This window comes from Tachypleus tridentatus, chromosome 6 (genome assembly GCF_004210375.1).
Source record: "Tachypleus tridentatus isolate NWPU-2018 chromosome 6, ASM421037v1, whole genome shotgun sequence".
Lineage (NCBI taxonomy): Eukaryota > Metazoa > Arthropoda > Merostomata > Xiphosura > Limulidae > Tachypleus > Tachypleus tridentatus.
This window is the reverse complement of record NC_134830.1, coordinates 94,213,933-94,239,812: the sequence shown is the minus strand read 5'-3', so window position 1 is coordinate 94,239,812 and position 25,880 is coordinate 94,213,933. Positions and strand designations below refer to the sequence as shown.

At 33.2% G+C, this 25,880-nt stretch overlaps 1 protein-coding gene across 11 annotated transcripts in view; it reads left to right on the top strand.

The window, feature by feature from the left end:
* Eogt (EGF-domain O-GlcNAc transferase) overlaps positions 1-25,880 on the top strand; it is a 66,934-nt gene that overhangs the window by 27,566 nt on the left and 13,488 nt on the right. For 7 of the 11 annotated variants that reach the window (XM_076506261.1, XM_076506264.1, XM_076506256.1 and 4 more), the window contains 5 exons: positions 2,054-2,154; positions 2,802-2,918; positions 17,308-17,414; positions 17,774-17,877; positions 24,087-24,173. In XM_076506261.1, coding sequence (XP_076362376.1) covers positions 2,054-2,154; positions 2,802-2,918; positions 17,308-17,414; positions 17,774-17,877; positions 24,087-24,173 — 516 coding nt within the window. The remainder of the gene's footprint in view (positions 1-2,053; positions 2,155-2,801; positions 2,919-17,307; positions 17,415-17,773; positions 17,878-24,086; positions 24,174-25,880) is intronic. The other 4 variants (XM_076506265.1, XM_076506259.1, XM_076506266.1 and 1 more) reach the window with 1 other exon arrangement.

Genomic DNA, 25,880 nt, shown 5'->3' with positions numbered 1-25,880 from the left:
ATCTTTATCCAACAATACTATTAGTCATAAAATCCACCACATGTCCGAAGACCTCAACGAACGGCTAATTGAAAAAAATTAAAGGGAAAGAATTCGGGTCACAGCTAGATGAGACAATGATTAGTAACAAGCATGCTCCTTTGATTTGCTACACATGTTTGTGGAAGACCACCTTTTTGTAAAAGTATCATTGCAGGTACAAAGGCTTGAGATTTGTTTGAGACCCTTGACACTTTTGTGTGTGAAAACAACTTAGACTGGACTAAGTGCATTGGCATCTGTACCAGTGGGGGTTGCTCTATGTCCAGCTCTTATGGAGAATTGCAGGATACTCATATGAAGCAAAGCTCTTGATGCATTGTGGACCCACTGCATAATCTACAGGGAAGCCCTTGCATCAAACCTCCTTAGTCTTCCACTGAACATAGTCCTGGAAAGTGTGTTGAAAGTGGGGAACTTTATAAAAACTTGGCCACAGAAGGCAAAATTTATTTATTTATATGTATGAAAAAAAAACAAAAACAACTGTGTGAGGATGTGGGATCCGAGCACACAGCTTTGTTATACTAGTGTAGCTCATGATGGCTCTCCTGTGGCAATGTACTGTCCTCTGTATTCGAATTACAACAGAAACTCTTATCTCTAAGAAGAAGACACAAATGTGCTAAAAACTTCTTGGATACCGATTTTTTTTTTTTTTTTTTGTCAAAATTAGCATACCTGTGCAATCTCTTCAAAAACTAAATGCTTTGAATCTCTCTCTGCAAGAAAGCATCACACACATTCTAAAACTTGCAGAGAAAGTTTCAGCCTTCAGAGAAAAATTACTACTATGGGAAGAAAAATGAATGAAGATGTTGGCAAAGACTGTTTCCCTCTATTGCAGCAGTTTGTTGCATCCAAAAAAGTTGATTTCCACCATGAACTCAAATCTGTTTTTGAGGAGCACCTAACACAGCTCAGTGACTAGTTTGAAAATTACTTTCAAGAAGATATAAAGAAGTTTGCATGGATCCAAGACCCATTCAAAGCAAAGGCCCCATCTGAATTTACTTCTGGAGAAAAAGAAAATCTTATTGAGCTTTCTTGTGATGAGACTTTAAAAATAAAATTTGGCAGCATGGAACTGAGTTTTGGATATTAGTAAAAGATGAATATCTGCTGCTAAGTGCTAAAGCTCAGCAAATCCTAATTCCATTTGCAACATCACATCTCTGGAAAGTTGTGTTTTTGGCAGTTGCTGTGATGAAAAGCAAATGCCATACGAAAATCAAAGTGGAACAGGAAGTGAGGGTGGCAGTGTCCAATCTGATTCCAAGGTTTGAGAAACTGTGTAGTGTCCAACAGGTTCACACATCCCATTAGGACATAAATACTTATTAAGTATTAAGTTGTTTGGATCTAACTACTTAATAAACAAAACTGTTAGGGTTTTTTTGTGTGTTTTTTTTGCCTAGGGTGCCGTGAACCAAGGAATTTTGGGATAAGCTGCACTGTATGATTGCTGAAACTGCACATGATGATCTGTTACATCAGTATGATACTGTCATCACTAATTTACTTGTTTCATTAGTTTCAACTGTGTTTATTTTGAAGGATTAACATGGATCGCTGCTATATTTTAAACAAAAGTAAAAAAAACTTCTGCTTTATGCATTGTTATTTATACTCTTAAACACTGCTTTTAATGACTGTATAATGCATCACATGATAACATAGAATCAGCAAATTTATATGTATTTCATATAGATACTTGATACTATAACAGTGGAATCAAATTCAATGTAAAGTTGAAGATAACAAGATTAAATTTAAATTTATAAAATTAATATTATTGATCACTGTTTCTATAAATGAATGCCTTTCAATTTACTAAGAACTGTAAAATCTCTAGACTAAATCAATTAATTTTAAGGATCTGTACTCTTATTTTCGTGATCAGTGTAACGCCCAGCATTTTGTTCTTTTCACTAAATTCTTGGATAGTGCAGACTAAAAAACATATAGTTATCCCATTCACAATATAAATATTGTTTTTGTTCTGTTTTTACAGGGAGGTTCTTTGTTAGAGTGTGCCTCTTACACACGATTCTGCCGAGCGAAAAATGTTATGTTTGACTTTAAGAAACTTTTGGATATGCCTGAACCAATGAGGTATTTGTACATATAATTACTTTTAATTCTATAATGTTTTTAATCTGAAAAGAAAAAGAGTTCTTATGGTGGTCATTTTTTGGATAGTCAGTAATAAAGAAAAGAAAAACACAAAATTAGCAGTGGTTAATGTAACTGATGGATATTATTTATTCTAGATTTCAAACTACTTTAAATAACATGATTATGGTATACGTTTCACCAAAATTTATAGTTTTTTAAGATGTATTTAAAATAGTAACTTGTAACAAAATAATTTTTCTTATGCCTTTGTTAATTTGAATTATTAATTGTGAAACTTATGGATTAAAAATGAAAAATTAACATTTCTATATATCCAAGAAAAAGCCATGACACAAGCAAACTGTCAGAAAATGTAATAACTTTTTTTAATCCAATATGAGTTAAGTTCTTGTTTGTGTTTCCTTTAAATGCAGAATAAGCTTGAAAGGTTCTTCTTACTAAAATTTCAAGTTCATTTTAAAAGGCAACTGTACAGACTTTATTAGACTTCTTTTAGACATACAAACAAAAACATTTTAAGGTTCTGTTGTAACTGAATAGCAAGATTATTTTTAATATGAAATATTTCCATTTGAATTTTTAACAACCTGTTTTGTTTTTGTTTTTTATTCTTATATGTTCAGACACTTTTTCAGGTACAGAGAAGATGTGATTGGTGAGGGTCAAGTTGGAGGTTATTGTAAACTAGACAAAAAAAAATTGAAGGATGAGGGACATCATAAAAGCCCTTTACAGTCATGGTATGTGCTTTTGTGTCATTGCAGTTTACTCTATATAATTCAGTTACTTTGTTGTTGTTTTTATCTCCTTTTCATTTCCCCTCGGTGTGGATTCCTGTACGTGGTGAGGGGACCTCCCAGGGAAGGTTCTGTTCTATTTGGTTACCTCCTCTGGGATCTAAACATCCACCCACGTGTTTGCCGTGCGTGGCGACCCGTGAAGGGGAGGAGAGGATCCTGGTGGTTGAGGGGTCCAACCCTAACATACCACTTTGGCCTCGAATTCCTGTAGACGGGCAGCCTTTGGGTGGCCCCCCTTGGGTCAATCGGCTTGTCCACTTGGGCTAGAGTCAACCAAGTACCAGTGTTGGAAGTTCTCAACGGGTGTTGTGGACATTGTGCCTGATGCTGGTGTTTGGGTATAGTGCTCACGAAACCCTGGCGTTGCTGCATTGTCCTTGCATGACTTTGTAGTGCGTCCCCTTGTAGGACTCCATGATGGGTGGGGTCAGTGGGTACCGAAATTTTTTCTTTTTCCTATGGATCCTCTAAAAAGTTTAAATAAAATTGTAAAAAAACAGTCAATGGGTAAGCAATCACGTCTTGAATACTCAGAACAGCAATCTTCAACATCAGTAACACACGTACCTCATTTTCTTATATTACATTCTCTTTCAGAAAAACCTTTAGGGCAAATGTCCCCTTTTTTTATTCAAAAGGGACTAGAGGGACTTGCTGGCTCTCCAAAGCCAGTAAAGAAACTTCAATCTGGTGACATATTGGTTGAAACATCCACATCCCAACACAGTGAACTCCTCTTGAATTCAAAGGCAACTGGGGATATACCTATAGAGGTTACACCCCATGCTACCTTGAATTCTTCACGAGGAGTTATTGTTGAAAGGGATTTGAAGAACGTTCCCGAGTCAGAGATTCTCGCTGGTCTCTCCACTCAAGGAGTTTCTGCAGTGAGGCGCATCTCCATTCGCAAAGATGGAGTTACACTGCCAACAAATACCCTCGTTTTAACATTTACTTCACCACGTGCACCTGCCACGTTCAAGGCAGGTTATCTCACTTGCAGGGTTCGGCCATACATACCAAACCTTCTTCGATGTTTCCAATATCAGAGATTCGGCCACTCAAAGACATCTTGTCGTGGTTCCCTGACATGTGCTCGTTATGGAGGCAAGGACCACGATGCCTATGACTGTGACATGAACCCACATTGCGTAAACTGCAATGGTTCTCACCCCTCTTACTTTCATTCTTGCCCAAAATGGTTGGAGGAAAAAGAGGTGCAGCGTTTGAAAACGACACATAACATTAGTTATCCTGAGGCTCAGAAATTGCTGTCCACAACTCCATCTCGGACATATGCTGCTGCACTTCATTCCACAACTACAGTGGGAGTGCAGACAGATCTCTCTGTGCCTCCAAGAGAATCGTTTTAAAACAAATGAAAAGCCTTTTGACCTTCGTGGTTAAAAGGTTGATGAATCGACTTCCACACCCATCTCTGTTCCTCCCATACCTTCCAACAAACCTCAAGATCCACGTCCTTCAGTTTCAAATACAGGCATTTCTTCTGATACATCTTTTTCTCCCACCACAAGAGACAAAACAATTATTTGTTCGCGTCCTCAGTCACTGGATTCCCCTTCCAATAACAAAAACCTGCCCACCCGACCCAGAGCAGGACCCATGGAGGTTGATAGACCTCCTCCGACTAAAGACAGTAAAGAAAAAAGACGTGGTCGTAAACCGAAGGGTTCTCTAGCCACTTCACCTACCCGTTCTTAAAAATGGCCACCTTGATACAATGGAACTGTCGAGGTTTACGTTCTAATCTGGATGATATCAAAACGCTGATTGCTTCCTACAATCCTGTTTGTCTTTCTTTACAAGAAACATTTCTCAAAACTGCTGATACTGTCTCCATTCGGCAGTTTTCTCTGTACAGAAATGTCAGGTTGTGTGATGGTCGAGTACATGGAGGGGTGGCACTGTTGGTTGATCAACACGTGCCCACCCTGTCTTTGCCACTCAACACACCCTTGGAGGCTATAGCCATCCGTGTTTTCTTGGGTCATACCATCACTATTTGTTATCTGTACCTGTCCCCTGGAGAGACATATGATCAATCAGATCCTGATGCTCTCGTTGAACAGTTGCCATCTCCATTTCTAATCCTAGGGGATTTTAATGGACATCATCCCCTCTGGGGAAGTGCTATTATTGATGGGAGGGGCCGATCTGTAGAGCGGATGCTCTCTGATCACAGTCTTTCTCTTTTCAATACTGGTTCTTCCACTTACTTTCATGCACCTAGTCAGTCCTTTACTGCTATTGATCTCTCAGTTTGCTCCCCTTCATTATTCTCCCATTTTTCATGGAGGGTTGACAGTAATCCACTAGGCAGTGATCATTTTCTGATCCTTTTGAGAGAGACTGGCCGTGGTCGATGCCACCCTACCCGCGTGCCCCAGTGGAAGCTGGATCAGGCAGACTGGTCCACTTTCACTGCTCTCGCAGAACTTGATCCTGCCATCGTAAATCAGCCATCAATAGACGACTGTGTAGCAGCGGTAACTGACTGTATTACACATGCATCTGCTCAGTGTATTCCTAAAACCTCGACACGTTTTCCAAGATATCTTCGTCCGTGGTGGAATCCTGCTTGCCACTTAGCACGGAAGGCTCAAAAGCGGGCCTGGGATACTTTTTGTAGATATTCCACACTTTCAAACCGGGTTGCTTTCCAACGGGCCCGTGCACATGCTAGGTGGGTAAGACGTCAAAGCCAGAAGGAATCTTGGATTAAGTTCACAACCAGCATATCTTCTACCACCAGTTCCAAGATCATATGGGATAGGATTCGAAAGGTTAATGGGCACTACCATTCTTTCCCCTGTCGATCTTACTCTCTGATGGTCAGGAGGTGACTGATGTTCGAAACTTCGCTAACACTCTAGGTGAAAGCTTTTGCTGGGTATCTAGCACTTCTGCTTGTTTCTCCACCTTCCTGGCCATCAAGACTCGGGTAGAGCGATCACCTCTTTCCTTTCGAACTGACTGTTTCTTTGACTATAATTGTCCCTTTACCCTGGTGGAATTAAAAATGGCCCTTCATCGGTCTGCCAGTACGTCTGTTGGACCTGATGATATTCATTATGACATGCTGCACCATCTATCTCCTGCTTCTCTTGATGTCCTTCTGATTGTTTTCAACCGGATCTGGCAGGAGAATGTTTTTCCTGATGCCTGGCGCCAGGCTATTATTTTACCTTTCTCTAAGCCAGGGAAAGATCCCAAGATTCCTTCAAACTACCGTCCAATTGCTTTGACGAGCTGTCTCTGTAAGACATTAGAAAGGATGGTTAATGCTCGTCTTGTTTGGTTCCTTCAATCAAACAACCTCCTCTCGCCCACCCAGTGTGTGTTCCGTCGACAGCACTCCACCACAGACCACCTAATTTGTCTTGAAACATCTATCAGAGAAGTCTTTCTCAACCGCCAACATCTTGTATCAATATTGTTTGACATAGAGAAGGCTTACGACACAACATGGAGGTATGGCGTTTTGCGAGACCTCCATACATATGGGTTACGTGGCCATTTACCCATGTTTATTAAAAAATTTTTAATGGACAGGAGATTCCAAGTTTGTGTGGGTTCGACACTTTCCCGTTCTTTTGTACAGGAACTTGGAGTCCCTCAAGGCTGTTTATTGAGTGTGACACTCTTCAGTATAAAGATAAATGCCATCACTGAACAACACCCTCTCACTGTTGCAAATGGGCTGTATGTTAACGACTTTCACATCTCATGTCAGTCGTCAAACATGAGAAATATTGAGCGGCAACTACAAACCGCCCTCAATTGTGTACGGAAGTGGACTTTGGCGAACGGCTTTAACTTCTCTCTCTCCAAAACTGTATGCATGCACTTTTGCCATAGACGGGGTATTCACCCTGATCCTGAACTTCATATCGGTGAAGTTTTGCTGCCAGTGGTCCTGGAGACCAAGTTCTTGGGGCTTATCTTTGATTGTAAACTGACCTTTATACCACACTTAAAGCAGCTTCGGGTCAAATGCACAAGAGCACTGAACATCCTCCGTGTTCTCTCTTCTACCAGTTGGGGGGCAGATCGCTGTTCAATGTTAAAGGTATATCGTGCTCTTACTAGATCGAAACTCGATTATGGATCAATGGTCTATGGCTCTGCCAGACCCTTGGCCTTAAAGATGCTGGACCCCATTCATCACCAAGGACTTCTACTCTGCACTGGGGCTTTCCGTACCTCTCCAGTTCAAAGTATATACATTGAATCTCATGAACCTTCTCTACACCTTTGCTGTTTGCAACTATCTTTACAATATACTTCGAAACTTCATTCCTTACCAAAGCATCCCACCTGGAAATGTGTTTTCCTTCCTCGGTGGGCAGTACTTTTTCAGAACAGACGATCTGTCATTGCTCCGTTTGGCCTTCACATCCGGGCGCAGTTGGATGAATTGGGTCTGTCCTTGGGTAACATTGCAGATTCCACAGGTCAGCCCATCCCACCATGGTTTATTACAGCCCCCAAATGTGACCTTTCTTTCAGTCACCTATAAAAGGCAGATACTCCAGATTGGAAGTGCCGTCTTTTATTCAATGAATATCTTTCAAACAATCATTCAGTTCCCATTTATACAGATGGTTCCAAATCAGGTAATTCAGTGGGCTCTGCTATGGTTTGCTATGGGTCAGTAGTTGCACGCAGAATCCCTTCTACAGCTTCTGTGTTCACTGCTGAACTGTATGCCATATCTCTTGCTCTGGATCATATTGCAGCTGAGCAGTACTCCAACTGCACTATTTATACTGATTCGCTTAGTTCTATACTTGCCTTGGAATCGCTACACGTTAATTCACATCCTATTCTCGCTGATATTCGAAACCGACTGGCCCATTTCTCATTAGCAGCTACTTCAATCCAGTTTTCCTGGATACCAGGCCATGTTGGTATTCGCGGGAACGAGCTTGCAAACATGGCAGCTAAATATGTCTGCTTCAGCACCATCACTCCTATGCCTATTCCGTACATGGACTATGGTGTTGTCTTCAAGGCTCGGCTCCGTGCCAGCTGGCAGTCCACTTGGAGTGAGCAACGCGACAACAAACTTTTTCAAATCAAACCCAAATTGGACTTTGGCCATCTAGCTTCCGTAAAGTTCGGAAGGAGGAAGTTGTTCTAACTAGGCTACGCATTGGTCACAGTTTTTTAACTCATCATTTTCTTTTATCTGGAACTGATGCACCAATGTGTAGTTTGTGTAACACTCAATACTATCAGCCACGTTTTAATTTCTTGCCATCGTTACAATTCTCAACGACGGCAATATTTTAAACATATTTTTTCCCAGGGTCAGTCTGTAACATTGGACAGAGTTATTGGTGATGGTGACTCTGTTCACCTTGATGATGTTTTTAATTTTTTAATGGCCATTAATCTTTTTACTCTCATTTAAGTGTTGCATATTTATTCATTACACCTTTTTAATTGTGGTTCCTTTTTTACAGTTTTAATCTCTCTCCTTCAATTTGACATTGGACAATGGCCAGAACATTAAATAACTCGACACCAGGACTGGAAAGGCCAACTTCAGGTGACTAACGCTACTGTTTGAACTATCCGCTTGAACTACTCGTTAGTCGTCCTGGCGAGTTGTTATTATACTTTTGCTGCATATCATTTCACACTTTTACTAAACTTTTTAGTACTGGCCATATTGACTCATAACCTGGAACCAGGACTGGAAAGACCAACTTCAGGTGACTGACGGTTTGTTTTATACTTACCTGTTAGTCTTCCTGGTGGGTTATGATCATTACCATTCTGCTACAGGTAGTTCTTTACAACTTTGTTGACTGGATGTCAACATTGGTTTTTATGCCATTTTCTGTTTTAATTGCCGTTTTGCTTTTATCTTCAATTACTTTTACAAATTTTACTCCATTTACTTGACTTTTATCTTTTTACTGGACATTTGGCTACTCATTATTACGATTTTGCGGAGTGTCTCTTAAAACTTTTATTCTTTTACATTTTGATAATAGCTGCTATGACACATAACTCGGAACCAGGACTGGAAAGACCAATTTCAGGTGACTGACGGTGGTTCTAGTTTGTGGAAATATTTTCATGATATCACAGCAAGTTATTTAATTACTGATATACTAAACAAACATAGCTCTGAAAACAGCTGTAAAAAAATTTTAAATATGAGTGAATAGAGCAAGAATTAGACTATCAATTTAAATGCTGTTTTCATTTATGAATTATGAAAGTGTTTGTATATTTGGTTTAATATTGTTAAAAGCTACAGAAATTTAAGTGATGTCAAAATTTGCTTGGATGAAATGATAGCAGATAACTTGTGATAAGGTAATCTTATAAAGATTATGGACAGGTTGAATGGGTGACAAAGGAAACTGTATTACAAGTTTAATAAATGAACAAGTTATGGTAAAGGTTTTGGCTTAGTCACATAGTGTACCAGTAGTTTACCTGTGAGTGTGTATATATATATATATATGTATATATATACACAATATATGCACACAAATGTGTGCATATGTATACACACACAAATAAAAGAGCTATGTGACTGGAGACTGCTTAACTGCCCAGTAAAGATTACTTGCCACCTCATGGTACATCTGTTAATTCCCAGTCGTGAAACAACTTAGTATTGCTGGTTTATTTGTTGTTCATGAATTCTCATTAGGTTGTAACATCACTGATAACATCTGGGTTGCAAACATCTCATTGCTAAGGAAAGTTGTCTACACAGTAAAATAATTAAGCAGCAAGTTTGGTTTTGTGTTGCTCATTGCAACACTTCAACTGAAACAACAACATTTTCTTTTTATCATTTTCCAAATGACCCAACTGTTCAGAAACAGTGGCAGAACATGTAAAAGGTAAGTGACATTACAAACAAAAATAATCTTTTACTTTAAAGCTTTACCCATTTCATATTTGGCAGTAGTACATGCCTAATTATAGTGTTGTTAGTATTATTAGTAAGAATTAAAAGTAACCTTGTTTTTGAAAATTGATAAACTTCAATATGTCTGAGTTTTATATGTCAGTAGTTTAAATTTATACTCATTTTTGCTCAAGTTGTGGCTTTCTGGCCAGCAGTCTGTTGTGTATCCTGTATTTTATCACAAACAGGCATTTGCTAGAGTCTCAGTTAGATCATGACATCATCAGGTCAATAATTTAAAATGTAAGCTCCTCATCAGTCGTGTCATTTGTAGTGTAGGTTTGAATGCTGTTCTTGTACTGGACAAAATTGTTCTGAACCTGCATGAGGAAATTATACTTTTCACCTGTGGTTTATTTAAAATACATATCTAAAGTTAAATTGTGATTTGACATTAATTTCAATAAGGAGAAAAAAAAGTTGCAGTGAGATTTTTTTTTAAAGTAAAATCAAGAGAGATAAGCAGTAATGTACGAAGGACACTGAAAGGGCGAGTACTCATTAATCAAAAAGGCACTTTTCAAGTTATAAGATAAGCCTTTTATTTGTGGAGGTAGGTATTAGAGGAGACTATGGGGTAAAATTCCATAAAAAACAAACAGATCCTTTGTTATTTCTATCCAGTTGGCCTTCTAAACACCTTTCAATATAAAACTAACATTGAATTCTGAACACTTACTAATATATTACAACTCCTACAGAACTCTGTGTTCCATGTATTTTAAAGCTGAAATTCTTATTTCTTTCCTAATGAGTTACAGCAATCAAGGTGTTGAATCAAGTATATATTTTGCAGTTTTTAATTTTTATGACAGAGAATAAAGGGAGCTTTTGGGGCTTAAGTCCACCTCCATGCCCATCATTGGAGATATGTGCTTGAGACTGATAAAAAAATAAAATAAATAAAAATAAAGGAGTGTTAATCCCGTGAATGATAGTTAACTTGGGTGATAAAAGAGCTAATATGAATGAATGTTCACCATCTCTGGAGCTAACAGCTATAGGCTTTTCCTCCAAATAAACAGTTTAAGTAGCCTCTAGAAGTTTAATATGCAGGCACATACATCAGCTTATCTGATAGATAATGCATAGCTGAAACTGAAGTATCAGTTGTAAAGCCACTGCATTTAAGAATTTTTTTAAAGCATATTTTTGACAGATAAAAAGACTACCCCAAATAATAACGTTAGGATCTGTGGATCATTTTCCAGAAAACAAAGAACAAGGTCCAACAAGATTCACTTAGAATGAAAACAAATGAGTTAACTATGTCAGTCCTCCAAAAATTCAAAGACTGAGATTAGCAGTTGAACCTCATCTTGGCAATGAAAGAATAGTATCTGAAGCAAAAGTAGATTAGTCGAAATTAAATTGTAATTTCATAAGTAAGAATATACACTGGACTACCACCAACTCAACACTCCTGTCGTTTTTAGTTAGGTTTGAAATTAAAGTACACGTGGACTGTTACTAATATTGACAGATGTGATAAACTATTAATGTGTTCAATCAAATTACATCCGAACTTTCCTCCTCTTGATTTATCAGAAAAGTTTTAGATCACTATAGCCTCTTTATCAAACATTGTTGACACTTACGTAAGTACACTACATGACATATTTTTTCTAGGTTTAATGAAATCTGTTCCATCTTACCAAAAAAATTATGAAAAGCTGCCACCTGTATTCAACTGTTATTTTATCACGTAAGTGTATTATAGACTATAAAGAACTCATAATTCAAAAATTAAGATGAACAATAAAATGTCACATACAACAATTATAATGATGCAATGCCTATAGAAGTTTAATTGTATTTGACATAATGGATTTGTAACATTTTCTAGCAAATTGTCCTAGACCAACATCAGACAAAACAAATACTTTGCACTATGACATTCTGAGTACTTTACAACCTGAGGGTATATTTTGCCTCAAGGAGTATGTCTGAACATACCAAAATCTATTAGTTCACACAAGAAGAAGCACCAATCATTTAACACTGCTAGAGCTGCAATCCCATTGAATGGTGTATTTAAAAATTTTAAGTTGTATTTCTCACATACCCAGCACATTGTGTCAAACAGTTTTATTATTTATATGCTGCTCTTGTTAATTTTCAGACTCCCATATTTAGTTTATGAACTATAATTTTGCTTTGTAGGATTGCTGTAACTAAAGATTTATACTTGTATTTTTCATAGTTGATTTTTAGGAAATTTTTAGCATTATATTTAAAGTAATATTGAAAAAAACCTAAAATTTTTCTGACTCTGTGACACTTAAAATGTTTTTAATTTTGATAATGATGCTGTGTATAATTAAAAACAGTTGACAAACATTTAAAAATGCACATAAAAATGCTTAATTAAAACGGTATCAAGATTGGACATTTATGTGTTTCTTCAGAAATACCATTTCCACTATTATAAGTAAAGTAGATAGTTATGGTGGAAATAGGATTTGCCAAAGGTAGAGGACAAATTCTGGTACTTGGATTTAATAAAAAGTATTTTTAATGTGTAATTTCAATTTTGTTTCCTTCAATTTTCTCTTAAATATAATTTTGGTAGATTTAATTATTGAAATACCATAGTGACATGTAAAATGTATTTATGTTGTTGAAGTAGGTCTTTTTTGTGGCAGTAATCTATATGTTTTGCTGTTGGTTATTAAAAAATACACTGTACCAAGTATTTTTCCTTGTTTAAATACAATTATTATCTGAGAAAAACCTGTCTTCATAATGTGAAACACCTGTAGTTTACCTAAAAAGTTGGTTTATATAAAACTGTAGGCAGTATTTCAAATTCAAAATAAATATTTTTATTTTTATTTATAGACAGGTTATAAGGTGACTAAACACAAGATAGTAAAGATTAGCTATATTTTTGTTTGCTGGCAATAATAAATGTAGGGGCACTTGTACCTGATTTAATTTTATAACTTACCAGGATCTCTACCAACTTAACCTAGAATTGAAGTTATTTTAAGAATGATTAGAATAAACTAATATATGAAGTCTTGGGCATGGTAAAATATATCAATCAAAAGGACTTGATGTCATGAGACCAGAACTAATTCTAGATCTCAAATCGGTTGAGATATTACAGAGCTGTGAGGTAAAAGTTTGTACTTGGTAAAAAACAAACAACAACTCAGAGCTGCTATGCTTCAGTTAAACTTATAATATACACGTTTAAATGCAACTTCCGTTTTCACAGTTTATTTGAATTTATATCATAACTATATTTTTCATTAAAAATATATGCTAATAACATTTTATATGCATGAACCTGAATCTTACATGGTCAAGGATTAAAGTAATAAATCCAATATTGACAGAAAATAAACACAAATAAACATGAACATGGTTATTTTTATATCATATTTCATATCTGCATTTTAATTATAAGAATGCCCAAAAGTTCTGTGTGATGAGCATACATAACAAATATTCCTTAAGTTTCAAATATAATTTGTAATTGATTTACATAAAACAACATAAATTTCTGCTGCATATTTTTAATTTAACTCTGTAGTGTACTGTATGTTTATAGGAAAGAAAATTATTGTACATCCAATTTAGTTTTGGATAAAAGTTCATAATTATAAGTATGATAATACATTTACATGCAGGATATGTGACACAAAATTCCTGCTATATATACTGTAATTTTACCAAATATAACATTTTTTTTTCATTGAACATTTATCTAGAAATTTGTCTGCTTTATAATATGGCTTTTTTAAGCCAGTCCAGAACATCTTTTTCCAACACATGGAAGAAGTAATATATACTAACTGGATGTGATGCATTTTGATGGTATGTCTTATTAATCCTCTATGTTTCTGAGACATAGATGTGGAAGTGTCTCCTATTTTCATTCATTTTTAGTACCTTTAAATTTGATTTTTGAAATAAAATTATTGAGAAGCTAAGTTATGAGAATTTCTTTATATTCACACTTAGAAATGTTTGGAAATGCAAAGTTAGTTATTGCTACATTACATTTGATTTTCAAAATTACAAATCATTTTTGATAAAATGTCCAAATTTAAGGTCTGAATCACCATCCACAAATAGTTGGTGCTTAAAGGTTTTCAAGTATGTTCACTTGCCAACTACACTTGTAAAATGACAAGCACTAATGAAAACTCACTTTTAGCAATTTTTCTTATATCGTAACATTTTGGCAGTGTTTATTTGCTGACTGTGATTGCAAAAAAGCAAGCACTACAGTGGATGTTCAGTTGGAAATTATATATGCACACTGACATTATTGTCATAAAAGGGTTACTTTGACTGGAGTATTTCAACAGTCCAGGTACATATTATTTATGATGATAAGATGAACTTGGCTCTGTTTGGGAAGATTAGGGTGCATATGATATTTAGGAGTGTAATATCTTCAGAAAATTATTAATAACTGAGATAATTACCAGTAAAACAGAAAATATAGAAAACCCTTTTTATGTGTTGAGTAACAAATTTCTTTAGTTAATCTTTATTAATCTTTGGTACTTAGCAAAACTTAAATAACTCAGAATGATAAAGGTTTTACCCACAAAGGAGCCTTTAGGTACATATTCATGAAACTGTGGTCGTGTTAATGAAGATGCTGCTGATTTACAAAAAGATGTAGACCATTTATTCAGTTGGGCAAATGACAAATGGATTTTAATTATAATAAATGCAAGATAATGCATGTAAGTTATCAGAATTTGTATTATAAGAATAATTTTGATAGGAATAACCTTAAGGGCATTATGAAAAAAAGGGATCTTGGCATAGTAGTTAATCAGTCTCTAAAGCTGTCCAAGCAGTGTTCTGTTGCTAGTGGTAGGGCAAATAGGATTTTAGGTTGTATCTACAGAAATATTGAATACAAGTCTAAAGAGGTTATAATTTTATTGTATATGTCACTCATCAGGCCACATTTGGAATATTATGTTCAGTCTCAGTCTCCTTACCTTAAGAAATGCATTGAATTGTTGGAAATTGTTCAGAGAAGGGTTACTATAATAGTGCCTGGGAAGGAGGCATTGTCATATGAAGTGAGGCTGAAATCTCTCGAATTATTTTCTCTTGTAAAAAAGAATTAAGGGGATATGATTGAGTTGTTTAAGATTGTAAAGGGAATTGATAATGTTGATGCATCATATATATTTTATACTTAACACTGAAAATAGTAGGACTAAGGAAAACAAATATACATTTTGGTAGGTTGGAGTCATCTTCAGCTAAGACAGTTTTATTTTTCTAATTCAGATTTTAAAGAAATATGGTGGATATAAGTAAAATATTGTTCTTCATTCTCCTGCCAAAAATGGTCCATATCCATTGATAATGACAGGTGTAAGGACACATTTTCATATTTTTTGAAAGCCAAGTGTCATCAGTGCTATGTGGTGGAGGTATTTGCATTACTGACTGTTCTTGTTCTTTCTAAAATTAATTCAATTGTATTGGAAATAATTTCAGGTGTTTCATTTTCTGTTATAGTTTTATTCACAAGTGGTTCTTTTAGTTACCTTGTTGGTTCAGGACTTAGAAGCTAATAAAATCCCAGTAATGTATCGTCAATCAAAAACTTATCTTCCTTGCATTTATTTGTTGCACTTTTGAAATGCTTGAGTGATCCCAGATATTATCCACAGTTGAAACTATCTGTAAAGGTCATAGTTTTGTTGATTGACATAGAAATTTAATTTTACTTATGTTATTTTCAGAGTAAATGAATAATGCTACCACAAGATGACATTGTAGTTTCCATTTTGAGCAGTGACATTCACTATTAAAACAGCAAATGTTTAGTGTGAAATTTGGTTCATAATAATTATGGAGAATGAAATTCCATAGAAAACTATGGTACATATTAGTTAATCAAACAAAATAATTAAAACAGTTTGAATGTTGATACAGTTAAATGAATTAGGTTGCTAAAGAAGGCCATGAAGAAACTTGGGGCAATGGGACATGTGTTTAACTGGAAATACAATCAAGCCTGTAACTTTAGGTAAAAAAGAAAAAGAGAGAGAGATATACAAAAGCCAGCAATTCATTTTACCAGCAGAAGCTCTTTAATCTACAGGTTTGCAATAAAGGTATGGAGTCTAGGGTATATTATCAAGATATCGATGAACATCTTACCCCAAGTGATAGTGGAATAAAAAAACAATAAAAATGAATCCTACAGAGCCAGGGTGTATGAAAAGAATGCATGCTATGAGAGAGATAAGATCCCCCGTTCCTTGATCTTTGTTTATAATTTGGCTTGTTTCAGTGATGAAAGATTCAAAACTCAGTTTCTTCATTCTAAAATGAATTTTGAATTGATCAGAGGTGTATATTATAACAATGTTTTCAACATACTCATGAATCCTGTTTGTGGTTGACCACTCCTTGTGGGGTTTATTTTGTTGATATATCACATTGTTTTCATCCTCCACACTACATAAGTTTAGAAAGTAAGAATTCAAAACAAAAATTTTATGGAAAAACGTTCACCATGAAAATTGCTGCAGCAGTGGTTTCTTATTTTGCCATTTGTAAGAAGTTTTGTATTGGGTGGTTTATCTAATGAGTAACACATGAAGAGATTGATTTCATCAGTTGTACAAGGAAAACATTAAGCTGGCCTCTGATTTAATATTTGTTGATGTTTTTTGTTTAAAAGTAAAATGTTATATATATATATATATACATACACGTTTTTAGTTACAATGTTTGTAAACATAAATTGATGTTTATTTATTATGTTCATCAAATGAAGTTTTTATGGTCATTGAATCAGATAGGCATGGGTAAGTTTGGTGAGAATGGCAGGTGATGGTAAAATATTCTGATGAATTAAGTCTTTATTGAATATTATTTTTATGTTTATCCTATTCAATGTACTTAAGTATTTCTAATGGAAAACATGGTATTGTTTAAATAAAAATATTTTCCTCATCATTGAAAAGAAAACCTTGTTTTCATTATTTAATTATCAATTTATTAGCTTTATATAAAAGTTCATAAATGATTGCTGTATATGTTTAAAAATTGTGACTGCTTTGTCATCTCCAGTAGACATTAGTAAATGCTTAGATTTTTTTTTTCAGCCCAAAATATTTTGTTAGTAAAATGCATTAATGACAGTTTCTAGAAAATAGATGATGATTGCCACATCCAGGAAACACTGATTGTTGTTCAGGATTGCTACTTGGTTGAATAATTTAATGTAAACTAGCAAATAGAATTAATCACTTATGTTTATTGTTGAATAATAAACAATAAAAAATATTGCCATCTTATTGCAATGGTTAAACTACTTCTGTAGTTGAAACTTGTCTTCGTCTCTGTAACTCATCATTTTATATATAGGTTTGCAGAACTTGAACATTTTGTAGAGTTACCTGGCCAACCCATCAAGGAGCAAATGTGCGATGCCATTATTGATCGACCAACATTTATTTTAAAACTAGATGCAAGTAAGTTATATAAATATGTTTTTTTCAAAACTAGATACAAATAAATGGTTAAGTGTGTAGTTCAAAACTAGTTGAGAGTAAATAGTTTAAATGTTTATTTTCAAACTGAATACAGGTAACTGTTAAATACTTCATTGCAAAAGTATTTTTAGAACTTTGTGTAAAAAAGGAGAAACCAGTAAATAAATATTATTTACAAGTTTGATTTTCAATATATTTGTTTCTTTTAGTCTCCATCGAGCCACTTAAAATTTAAATTTTTGCTAAGACAAAATGTGTTTTTGTGTGTGTGATATCTGTGAGAAAGGTGTTTATGCATGTATACTTGATCTCTCTTCTTTTTTCTTTTTTTTCTGTAGCTGTCAATATGTACCACCATTTCTGTGATTTCTTCAACTTGTATGCATCATTGCACCTAAACAATACCTTTTCTAAGGATGTATATATATTTATGTGGGATACTGTGAGTTTTCAGTTTTATATTATATACTGTTTTATAATTTATTTTCCTGAAACGAAAAGTTTTAAATTAAATAACGTTAGAATGTTGATAACAAAGTTTGAGTATTCATGCTTAACCCTCGAATTACCAACTTGCTTTTATATTGTTCACTACTGATGGAGTCCACACATTACATCCTGTTTAGTGATTTCATATTTTTGCCTATGAAAATGAAGTAAAGAACTGATGAAAGATTACTCACTTAATATTTACATACCTCATAAATGACCCCAACAGAAACTAGTGATAATTTTTTATGTTAATAGTATTTCTGTGTACATTGTTTTATGTTACTTTTAGAGTTGGGGAATTGAGTAGAAATTACTGCTCAATTATTCATCAGGGTCATTAACCCTCTTGCTGTTGGTTGGGTAGATTAAAGTGTGCATATTATGACCTTTTAGAGCTACTTTTAAAATTATATTAAACTACTTTATTATCATTGCATATTAATAAACATGGCATCAAAACATAATTAATGAATCAAGTTTCAATATTATATAAGTTTTAAGTTCTTAGTTTCCTGAGGAAGTTTCTAAAACATCTTCAATTTCTCCTAATATGAGAACTGTGGCTTTTATTCTCTAGGTTTCCATCTTCTTTAATTTATTTACTACCACTCTGAGAAGTGCAGAATTTAACATAAGTTATTCAACATAATATAGATATTACTAAGACAAATATAATTTTTATAGCTTTCAATCTTGTTTAGTTATGGAAAAAAACTAGAAAATCAGCCCCATTTACCACACTTACTTATCACATCCTCTCTTGGCCAGGTAGTTAAGGCACTCAACTCGTAATCTGAGGGTCGTGGGTTTGAATTCCCATCACACCAAACATGCTCGCTCTTTCAGCTGTGGGGGAATTTTAATGTGACACTCAATCCCACTATTCATTGATAGAAAAGTAGCCCAAGTGTTGGTGGTGATGACTAGCTGTCTTCCCTCTAGTCTTACACTGCTAAATTAAGGACTACTATTACAGTACTTGTGTAGCTTTGTGCAAAATTCAAAACAAACAAACATCCTCTCTTTTAGAAAATATCAGTATTTCTCTCTTTGACATGTAATACTATATTGCTGGTAATTAATAGAAAGCCAAGGATTTAATCTATAAATTTATATATTATATTACATTGTTTTCAGTATAGAGAATTGTGTATTTCATCTAGTTTGAAATTTGTAGTTGCATTGTTCAGATCAGCAAGCTTAAGATAAGATGTAAAGGCTCTTATGCTTAAGTTAGGAAACCAGGAAAATTATGACAATTATAGGACATTGTTTGCTTTATGGATATTATTGTTCTGTATTGTTAGGTCAATTATTTATGTAAATAAAAATTTAGTATATTAGTACCATTAGTATGAAAAGGTGGGTAGGCTTGTTTTTTTTACTGTCGGTTGCAGATAAAATTTAAGATAATGGGTAAGTGATATATTTCTTGCTTTTAGTGTAAATTATTTATTAGATTAGGTAAGTTAATGAAAAATTAACAGTTCTTCACAAGTTATGCTAGTGAGAAACTCGTGATGTAATTTGATATAGTAACACAAACTGCACATTTGCTGAATAATTTACAACTATGTGTGATGGGATTATTAGTTAGATATATGGTTTTAAGGATGATTAAAAATAATAAAATTAAGGTTAAGCAAATATAATTTCATGTTGCAATCTGCAATCATTCTATAAAGAAAAAAGGGTAAATTAGATTTATTTCATACTTTTTTAGAGTGGTTACATAAAAAATAGAGTAGATAAAGACAGATAAGGCCCGGCATGGCTAGGTGGGTTAAGGCGTTTGACTCGTAATCTGAGGGTTGCAGGTCCAAATCCCCATCACACCAAACATGCTCGCCCTTTCAGCCATGGGGGCGTTATAATGTGATGGCCATTCCACTGTTCTTCGGTTAAAGGAGTAGCTCAAGAGTTGGCAGCGGGTGGTGATGACTAGCAGCCTTCTCTCTAGTCTTACACTGCTAAATTAGGGACAGCTAGCACAGATAGCCCTCAAATAGCTTTGCACAATATTCAAAAAACAAAAACAGGTAAAATATAAAGTTTTGGTGGAATAAACCATTTGATATTCAATTAGAAAATGTTTAAGGTTTTGCATATGAAATTTGAAAATTTTCAGGTGAAGAAAAGTATTTAATCTGTACATGAAAATCACTTTGAACAGTCAACACTGATTCTACATATTCATGGACAAATCTTTATTTAAAAATGCTTAGTAAAATAATCTTATTTTTTTGTGTAAAAACTTGTAATATTTATTAAAAGATTGCAAAATTTTGTGAAGATACACAAAACATTAAAATGTATAGTATGGAAACTGATGATGATTTGGCATTACCAACTCGGTAAAAATCGACTGAGCCCATAGCAAGAGAGTTAGTTGATTATGTTGAATTAATATTTTATTCTTACATGTGACTAATATTTTTATTTTCTCCTTATTTTGGGTTTTTAAAGACATCTTTACTTTCAACAATTTCGGATTCAGCTGCATTTATTAATCTTAAACTATTGTCCACAAAATTATATACACACACATAATACAAAACCCTGAAACAAGTTTGAAATATGATTAATTCTGTACTGTGAGTTTCTCCCAACATATTTTCAAAAAACTACTGTAATTAAGTTAACTAATTCTTTATTAAATACTTGTCTCTAGATTTTATGTGATAAAACTAGGAAAGGTTTTTGTGATTTGTAATACATAATTCAGTGAAAACAAGTTCACTCTGATCCTAGGAAAACTGCAGTACAACATTTACTCTTTTGCAAGAAAACATGATGATGTAGAGATTAATTGAAGCACCATAAGAAATATTACAATTATAGTAATACAGAAAAGTCTTTAATTGCAGTAATTTCTGATTTTTGTTTTAATTCAATCAAACACACAAATTTAAAAAGAATAATTAGCAGTGTTACAAGCATTAAAAGAAGATAATCTTTTAAACAAGTAGTATTTAATATGAATAGAAATTTAGAAAGAACATGTTTAAATTATTATGTGTAAATTTTATGGTACAGCCTGAAAGAAAACTACAGAAATACATTTTTGTTGTGAGAAATTAGTAAATCAAACAAGCTAGTATTTACTGTACTAGGCAATGTTTAACCCTTATCAGTACACCTGGGGTCACATAGACCCTAATTATTACTCAGCTATATATCTTTCTACTTAATCATTACAACTTTATATCAATTCTTGTGATTACCAAACTGAAACCCTGAATCAGTATTTTTTTTTTTTTTTTTAAAGAGGCAGATGAAGTATGTAGCTGTAATCTAATATTATCTGAGGCCCATGTGAACCCCATACCAACATTGGCCATCATCATGTATTCAATTTGTCTTATAGCATATTAAACACGTTTCTAAAGGTTTATTTCACTATATAGTCTGTTGTAGAATACAATTCATCAAAGTGGTACAGTATCTTCTGGTATGTTTGCTTACATCATCATTATGGCAAACATATATGTGCATCTCCTTCCTCAACAAGTGTTTTCTGTGATGACCGCTTTTAATGCCCTAATTTATTGAAACCTTGTTTGATAGTTGTTGTAAATAACCTACTTATTGAATTTTCAATCCATAGCCTACTATAAGATACATTTGTATTGGGATCTGGTTGAACCTAACATGATCCACAATATACACTTTTGGTTTTGTTTGAGTTGAATTTTGCAGGATTGTGGTAGTGTCATCATGTATTGGTGGATAATGACTTGAATATAGGAGGATAATAAAACTTCAGCATTTTTTGATACATTGTTTGTAGAAATACTGGTTTAATACTAGTTATTTGTATACTGAGGAACAATGTCATTTTGTAATGTCTTAATTTGTCAGCATATTTCCTCTAGAATACATATGTACTGTTATGCTAACTACATTGCATGCTACCACTAATAAAAGTTGTAATTAGTTCTTGAAATTTCAATCCAGACCTTACTATAATGGTAATTTTGTGCTGGAATCCTGTTGGATCCCAGGTTTTCTGCAATGTAACTTTTCAAAGGTGTACTGATAAGGGTTAGGTGGCATATGATGACAGTCAGAATTTTTATTTTGCATTTCCTGTGCTTTCTATCTAGCTACTGGTAATTAAATAGGAGTCCTGTTTATCTAAATAGGTTGCCAATTTAACAGTATTATATATTATTAGTAAATATCTAGGTAATTTTTGGCACACACACAGTTAAATGAGCAAGTTGTTAGCAAATAAAGAATAATGAATAATGACTTCAGTGATGTCGAGAAACCCACTTGTTGAGAAATTTATATGCAAAAACGGCTCGTTTGGGTTGAGAAAATATTTTACATAGAAGAGCAAACAACATTTCGACCTTCTATGTAAAATATTTTCTCAACCCAAACGAGCCGTTTTTGCATATGAATAATGACTTGCAGTTATTTTTTTTATTGAAGCACTCTTTCAATAAGTAACAGTATTGTATGACTGTTATTTATCCATATTGTTTTGATGTTTTTTAAGCATAAATGTATTAATGTCAAAAGAAACTTGCAGACTGAAGTAACTTTTTAAAATAGATTTATTTACCTGTAGACTTTTATATTATTAGTCTACATGTTTAGTTTTTTGGTAATTTCTAACATAGTTAATCAAGCAAGTTATTCATCAATCAATATTTTTCTGAGCTAGTAAAGAACAATTAATATTATTTGATGTACACCCTTGTGCAAATTAATTGAAACAAGACGGAAAATTACGATTTTTACAATTTTTTGCATTTTAATTTTTGAGAATCCAAAAATTACTCACAAATTAATACATGATATGACTGCCTTTATTTTTCAGAAGATCATTAATCCGCTTTGGCATCGAGCCCACGAGTTTACTGTAATCTTTACTAATTTTTGGATCGTGGTACCACACCTCAATTAGCTTATCTTTCGTGGTACAGTCTTTTCCTCGAAGTCTTTCTTTACAAATTCTTCAAAGATTTTTAATAGGATTTAAGTCCAGAGAGTTTCAAGGCCAGTCCACAACCTTTATTCACGTTGTAGTCATAAAATTTCTCACAAGTTTCGATGTGTGGCACGGAGCCAAATCTTGCTGAAAAATGCCAGATCCATCTGGAAATCTCTTTTTGGCCGCCATGCTGAAAATATTGTAAAATGATCATTTGTTTCAAGTAATTTGCACAAGGGTGTAACTTTTATTTATTAAAGCAGTCTTACTCTAGTTAATGCTGGTTATTTTTAGAGTTTGTTATAAGTAAGCAATATATTTATTTAAAGTAACATTATTATTCAGTCCAAGTAATAGTCATCACTGTAGCCAGTTATGTGACCCTTAAATTTGTGAGTTGTATGCATGCAGAATGTGTTCATGCCATCTCATGCAGTAATAGCTAATGTTATGATTACATGAGTAATAAAAATCCTATAATCCAAGGGCTTTTGAAAGGTAGTCCTTTCAGAAACTTTTGGGTGAAAGAGTTTTATCATTTTTGTATCAAGACTTCTTGAACCTGTGTTTTTTTGACATTATGATTAGGTGAACATATGGAATAATTATAAAAACTAATTTCCATTAATTTATTATTTTTGTAAGTTGTAACATTAATAAGTTAAGCTGAACAATCTTAATTTAATTGAAAATTATAACAAGAAATCATAATGCCAGTGTTTCAATTACTTAGATAATTGGAATAATCAGAAACACTAATTTGATTAGATAACTATTTTCTTGACATTAATAAACGTAATTGAAATTTTGACTCATTTATTACGTTATATGATACTCATTTTTTAATCCATTAATTGAGTTGATTTCTTAACTCTAGCTACTTGTATGGAATTCATAACTAATGATGTAATCAAGCTACCAGCAGTTTGGGGCATAAATAGTTCTAAAAAAGTAATTTAAAAATCTAATGAGTAAATCAAAGTATAGAATAAATTTAAGATTAAAATAAACAGTAGATGAAACAAGTTCCACCTTTTGTTATAACGGCTGCCTAAAGTTTACAGATTATAAAGTATTTTGAACAGTTGGTCTTAAGACTTGGATTTTTACTTTTAATGAAACTTTTGTTATTAACAATATTTTCTATGTGTTTTTGCATAAATCAAATTAAATCATGAAGATACAAGTTCATTTTATATTTTGTATTTTTCCAGATTCCATATCGTAGCAATTTTGGTATCACTTGGAAAGCTTTTACGAATTTCCCTTTATTAAACCTTGGTCAATTTAAAGGACAAAAAGTTGGTATAATATTTGTATTAACATAATTTTTTTTTAAATATAGCTACTATAAGTATGAACAATTATGCATGTCATTCAGTAGCCTATTTTGTTGAAAGACATTTTGTAATGAAATATCTTGAATATCGTTAACATTTTTATAAATATGTATGTTGGTATGTTTTATTTATAAAAGTTACCTCTATTCATTATAGCTGTTTGCAGTCCACCCTACCCACACATACTAAGCTCTTGCTGGCATGATATTCACCCCAGTATTTCATAGTTTTAAATTAAATTACTAAATGGCATTTCTTGTAAAGAGCAAAGGAACTGACAAAGTAGTTACTTCAACAGTATTGACAAACAAGTAGGAAGTCAATATAATTATTAACTTTATGCAGCATATGGAAAAATTCATGACCATGGTATAGTTAGATTATTTGAAAGTATGTGATCAAGAAAGGTTTTAAACATAATGAGTAAAAGTTTAGAAATGTATAATCCATATAAAGAAGAAAGAGTTCCATGACAAATAGATGAGAAGGTATCTCCAGCTTTCAGCTGAAAATGTACGATTATGTTAGCTTTAGAAGTTTTGAAATTGTAAAACAGAATATCACAACCATTAAATTTTAGAGTACCTGCTCCAATAACTCACTGTTTTCTAATTATATGAGCTCAAAATAGCCACAAAATGTGCACACACACACACCATAAATTTATATTAACAAGTCTTTATGTAAGTGGATAAAATATTTAAATATTTCTATGCCACAAATAAATATTACAGTTGGGGAGGGGTGAAAAATATATATATATATATATTAGGGTCAGTAGCTTGAATTTTTGTGCATAACTTATACAAAACAAATGTTAAAAAATTTACATCAGAAAATAAATTCTTAAACTGGGCATTTTTGTTACAGCCTTATTTTACTTCTAATTTGAGAAGGAAGCCTAGGCAGAATTTATTTTAATGTAATAATGTTTTTGGTCCTCATAAAAACAAGATTTGAGATGGAAAGGGTTAATGACTTGCTTTCATGGTTCTAGTCATTAAGTTTAACAAAACATAAGCAGGTTTTTCTAAAACGTATATTTGAGTTGTCTTTTAAATTGCTAATTACATAATGTTAACCATAGTTCACTGAATATATTTTTTCAGCCTTAAAACACAAAAATACAGAAAACGTGAATTTGAATATGAAATATATTTATTTTTTACACATATCAAGTCTGGTTGAAATCCATAATATGAGAAAAAGAACTTGCCATATATAAACAATTATTATTTTTCAGCTTGAAAAATAAAAACTAATGGCATGAAACAATTAATAGTGTAAATAATTTTGATTTAATTTTCAGTTATGTTTTTATTTTAAAATGTTAGTGAGGATAAAAATGTGTAAAAGGTAAAAAAAGTCTGACTTAAAAATTAATAAATTTAGTGTTTTTAGCTTTGGAGTATAATTTGGTTTTACAATGAATCCTGAATCAAACTTTCCAATAGTAGAACTCTTAAGCAATTAAGTTTTAATAATGAAAATTAAGTAACAACTTACATGTTGATCTAACTTAATTCAGTTATGATTTCAAATCGTATATCCCCATTAATAAGAAAATTAAATCAATTGTTGACTTTAGTTAACATATTTAGATACTTTGACCATCTCCTTGGCATTCAGTTTAATTTTTTATAAGTGTTTCATATTTGCACTCCAACC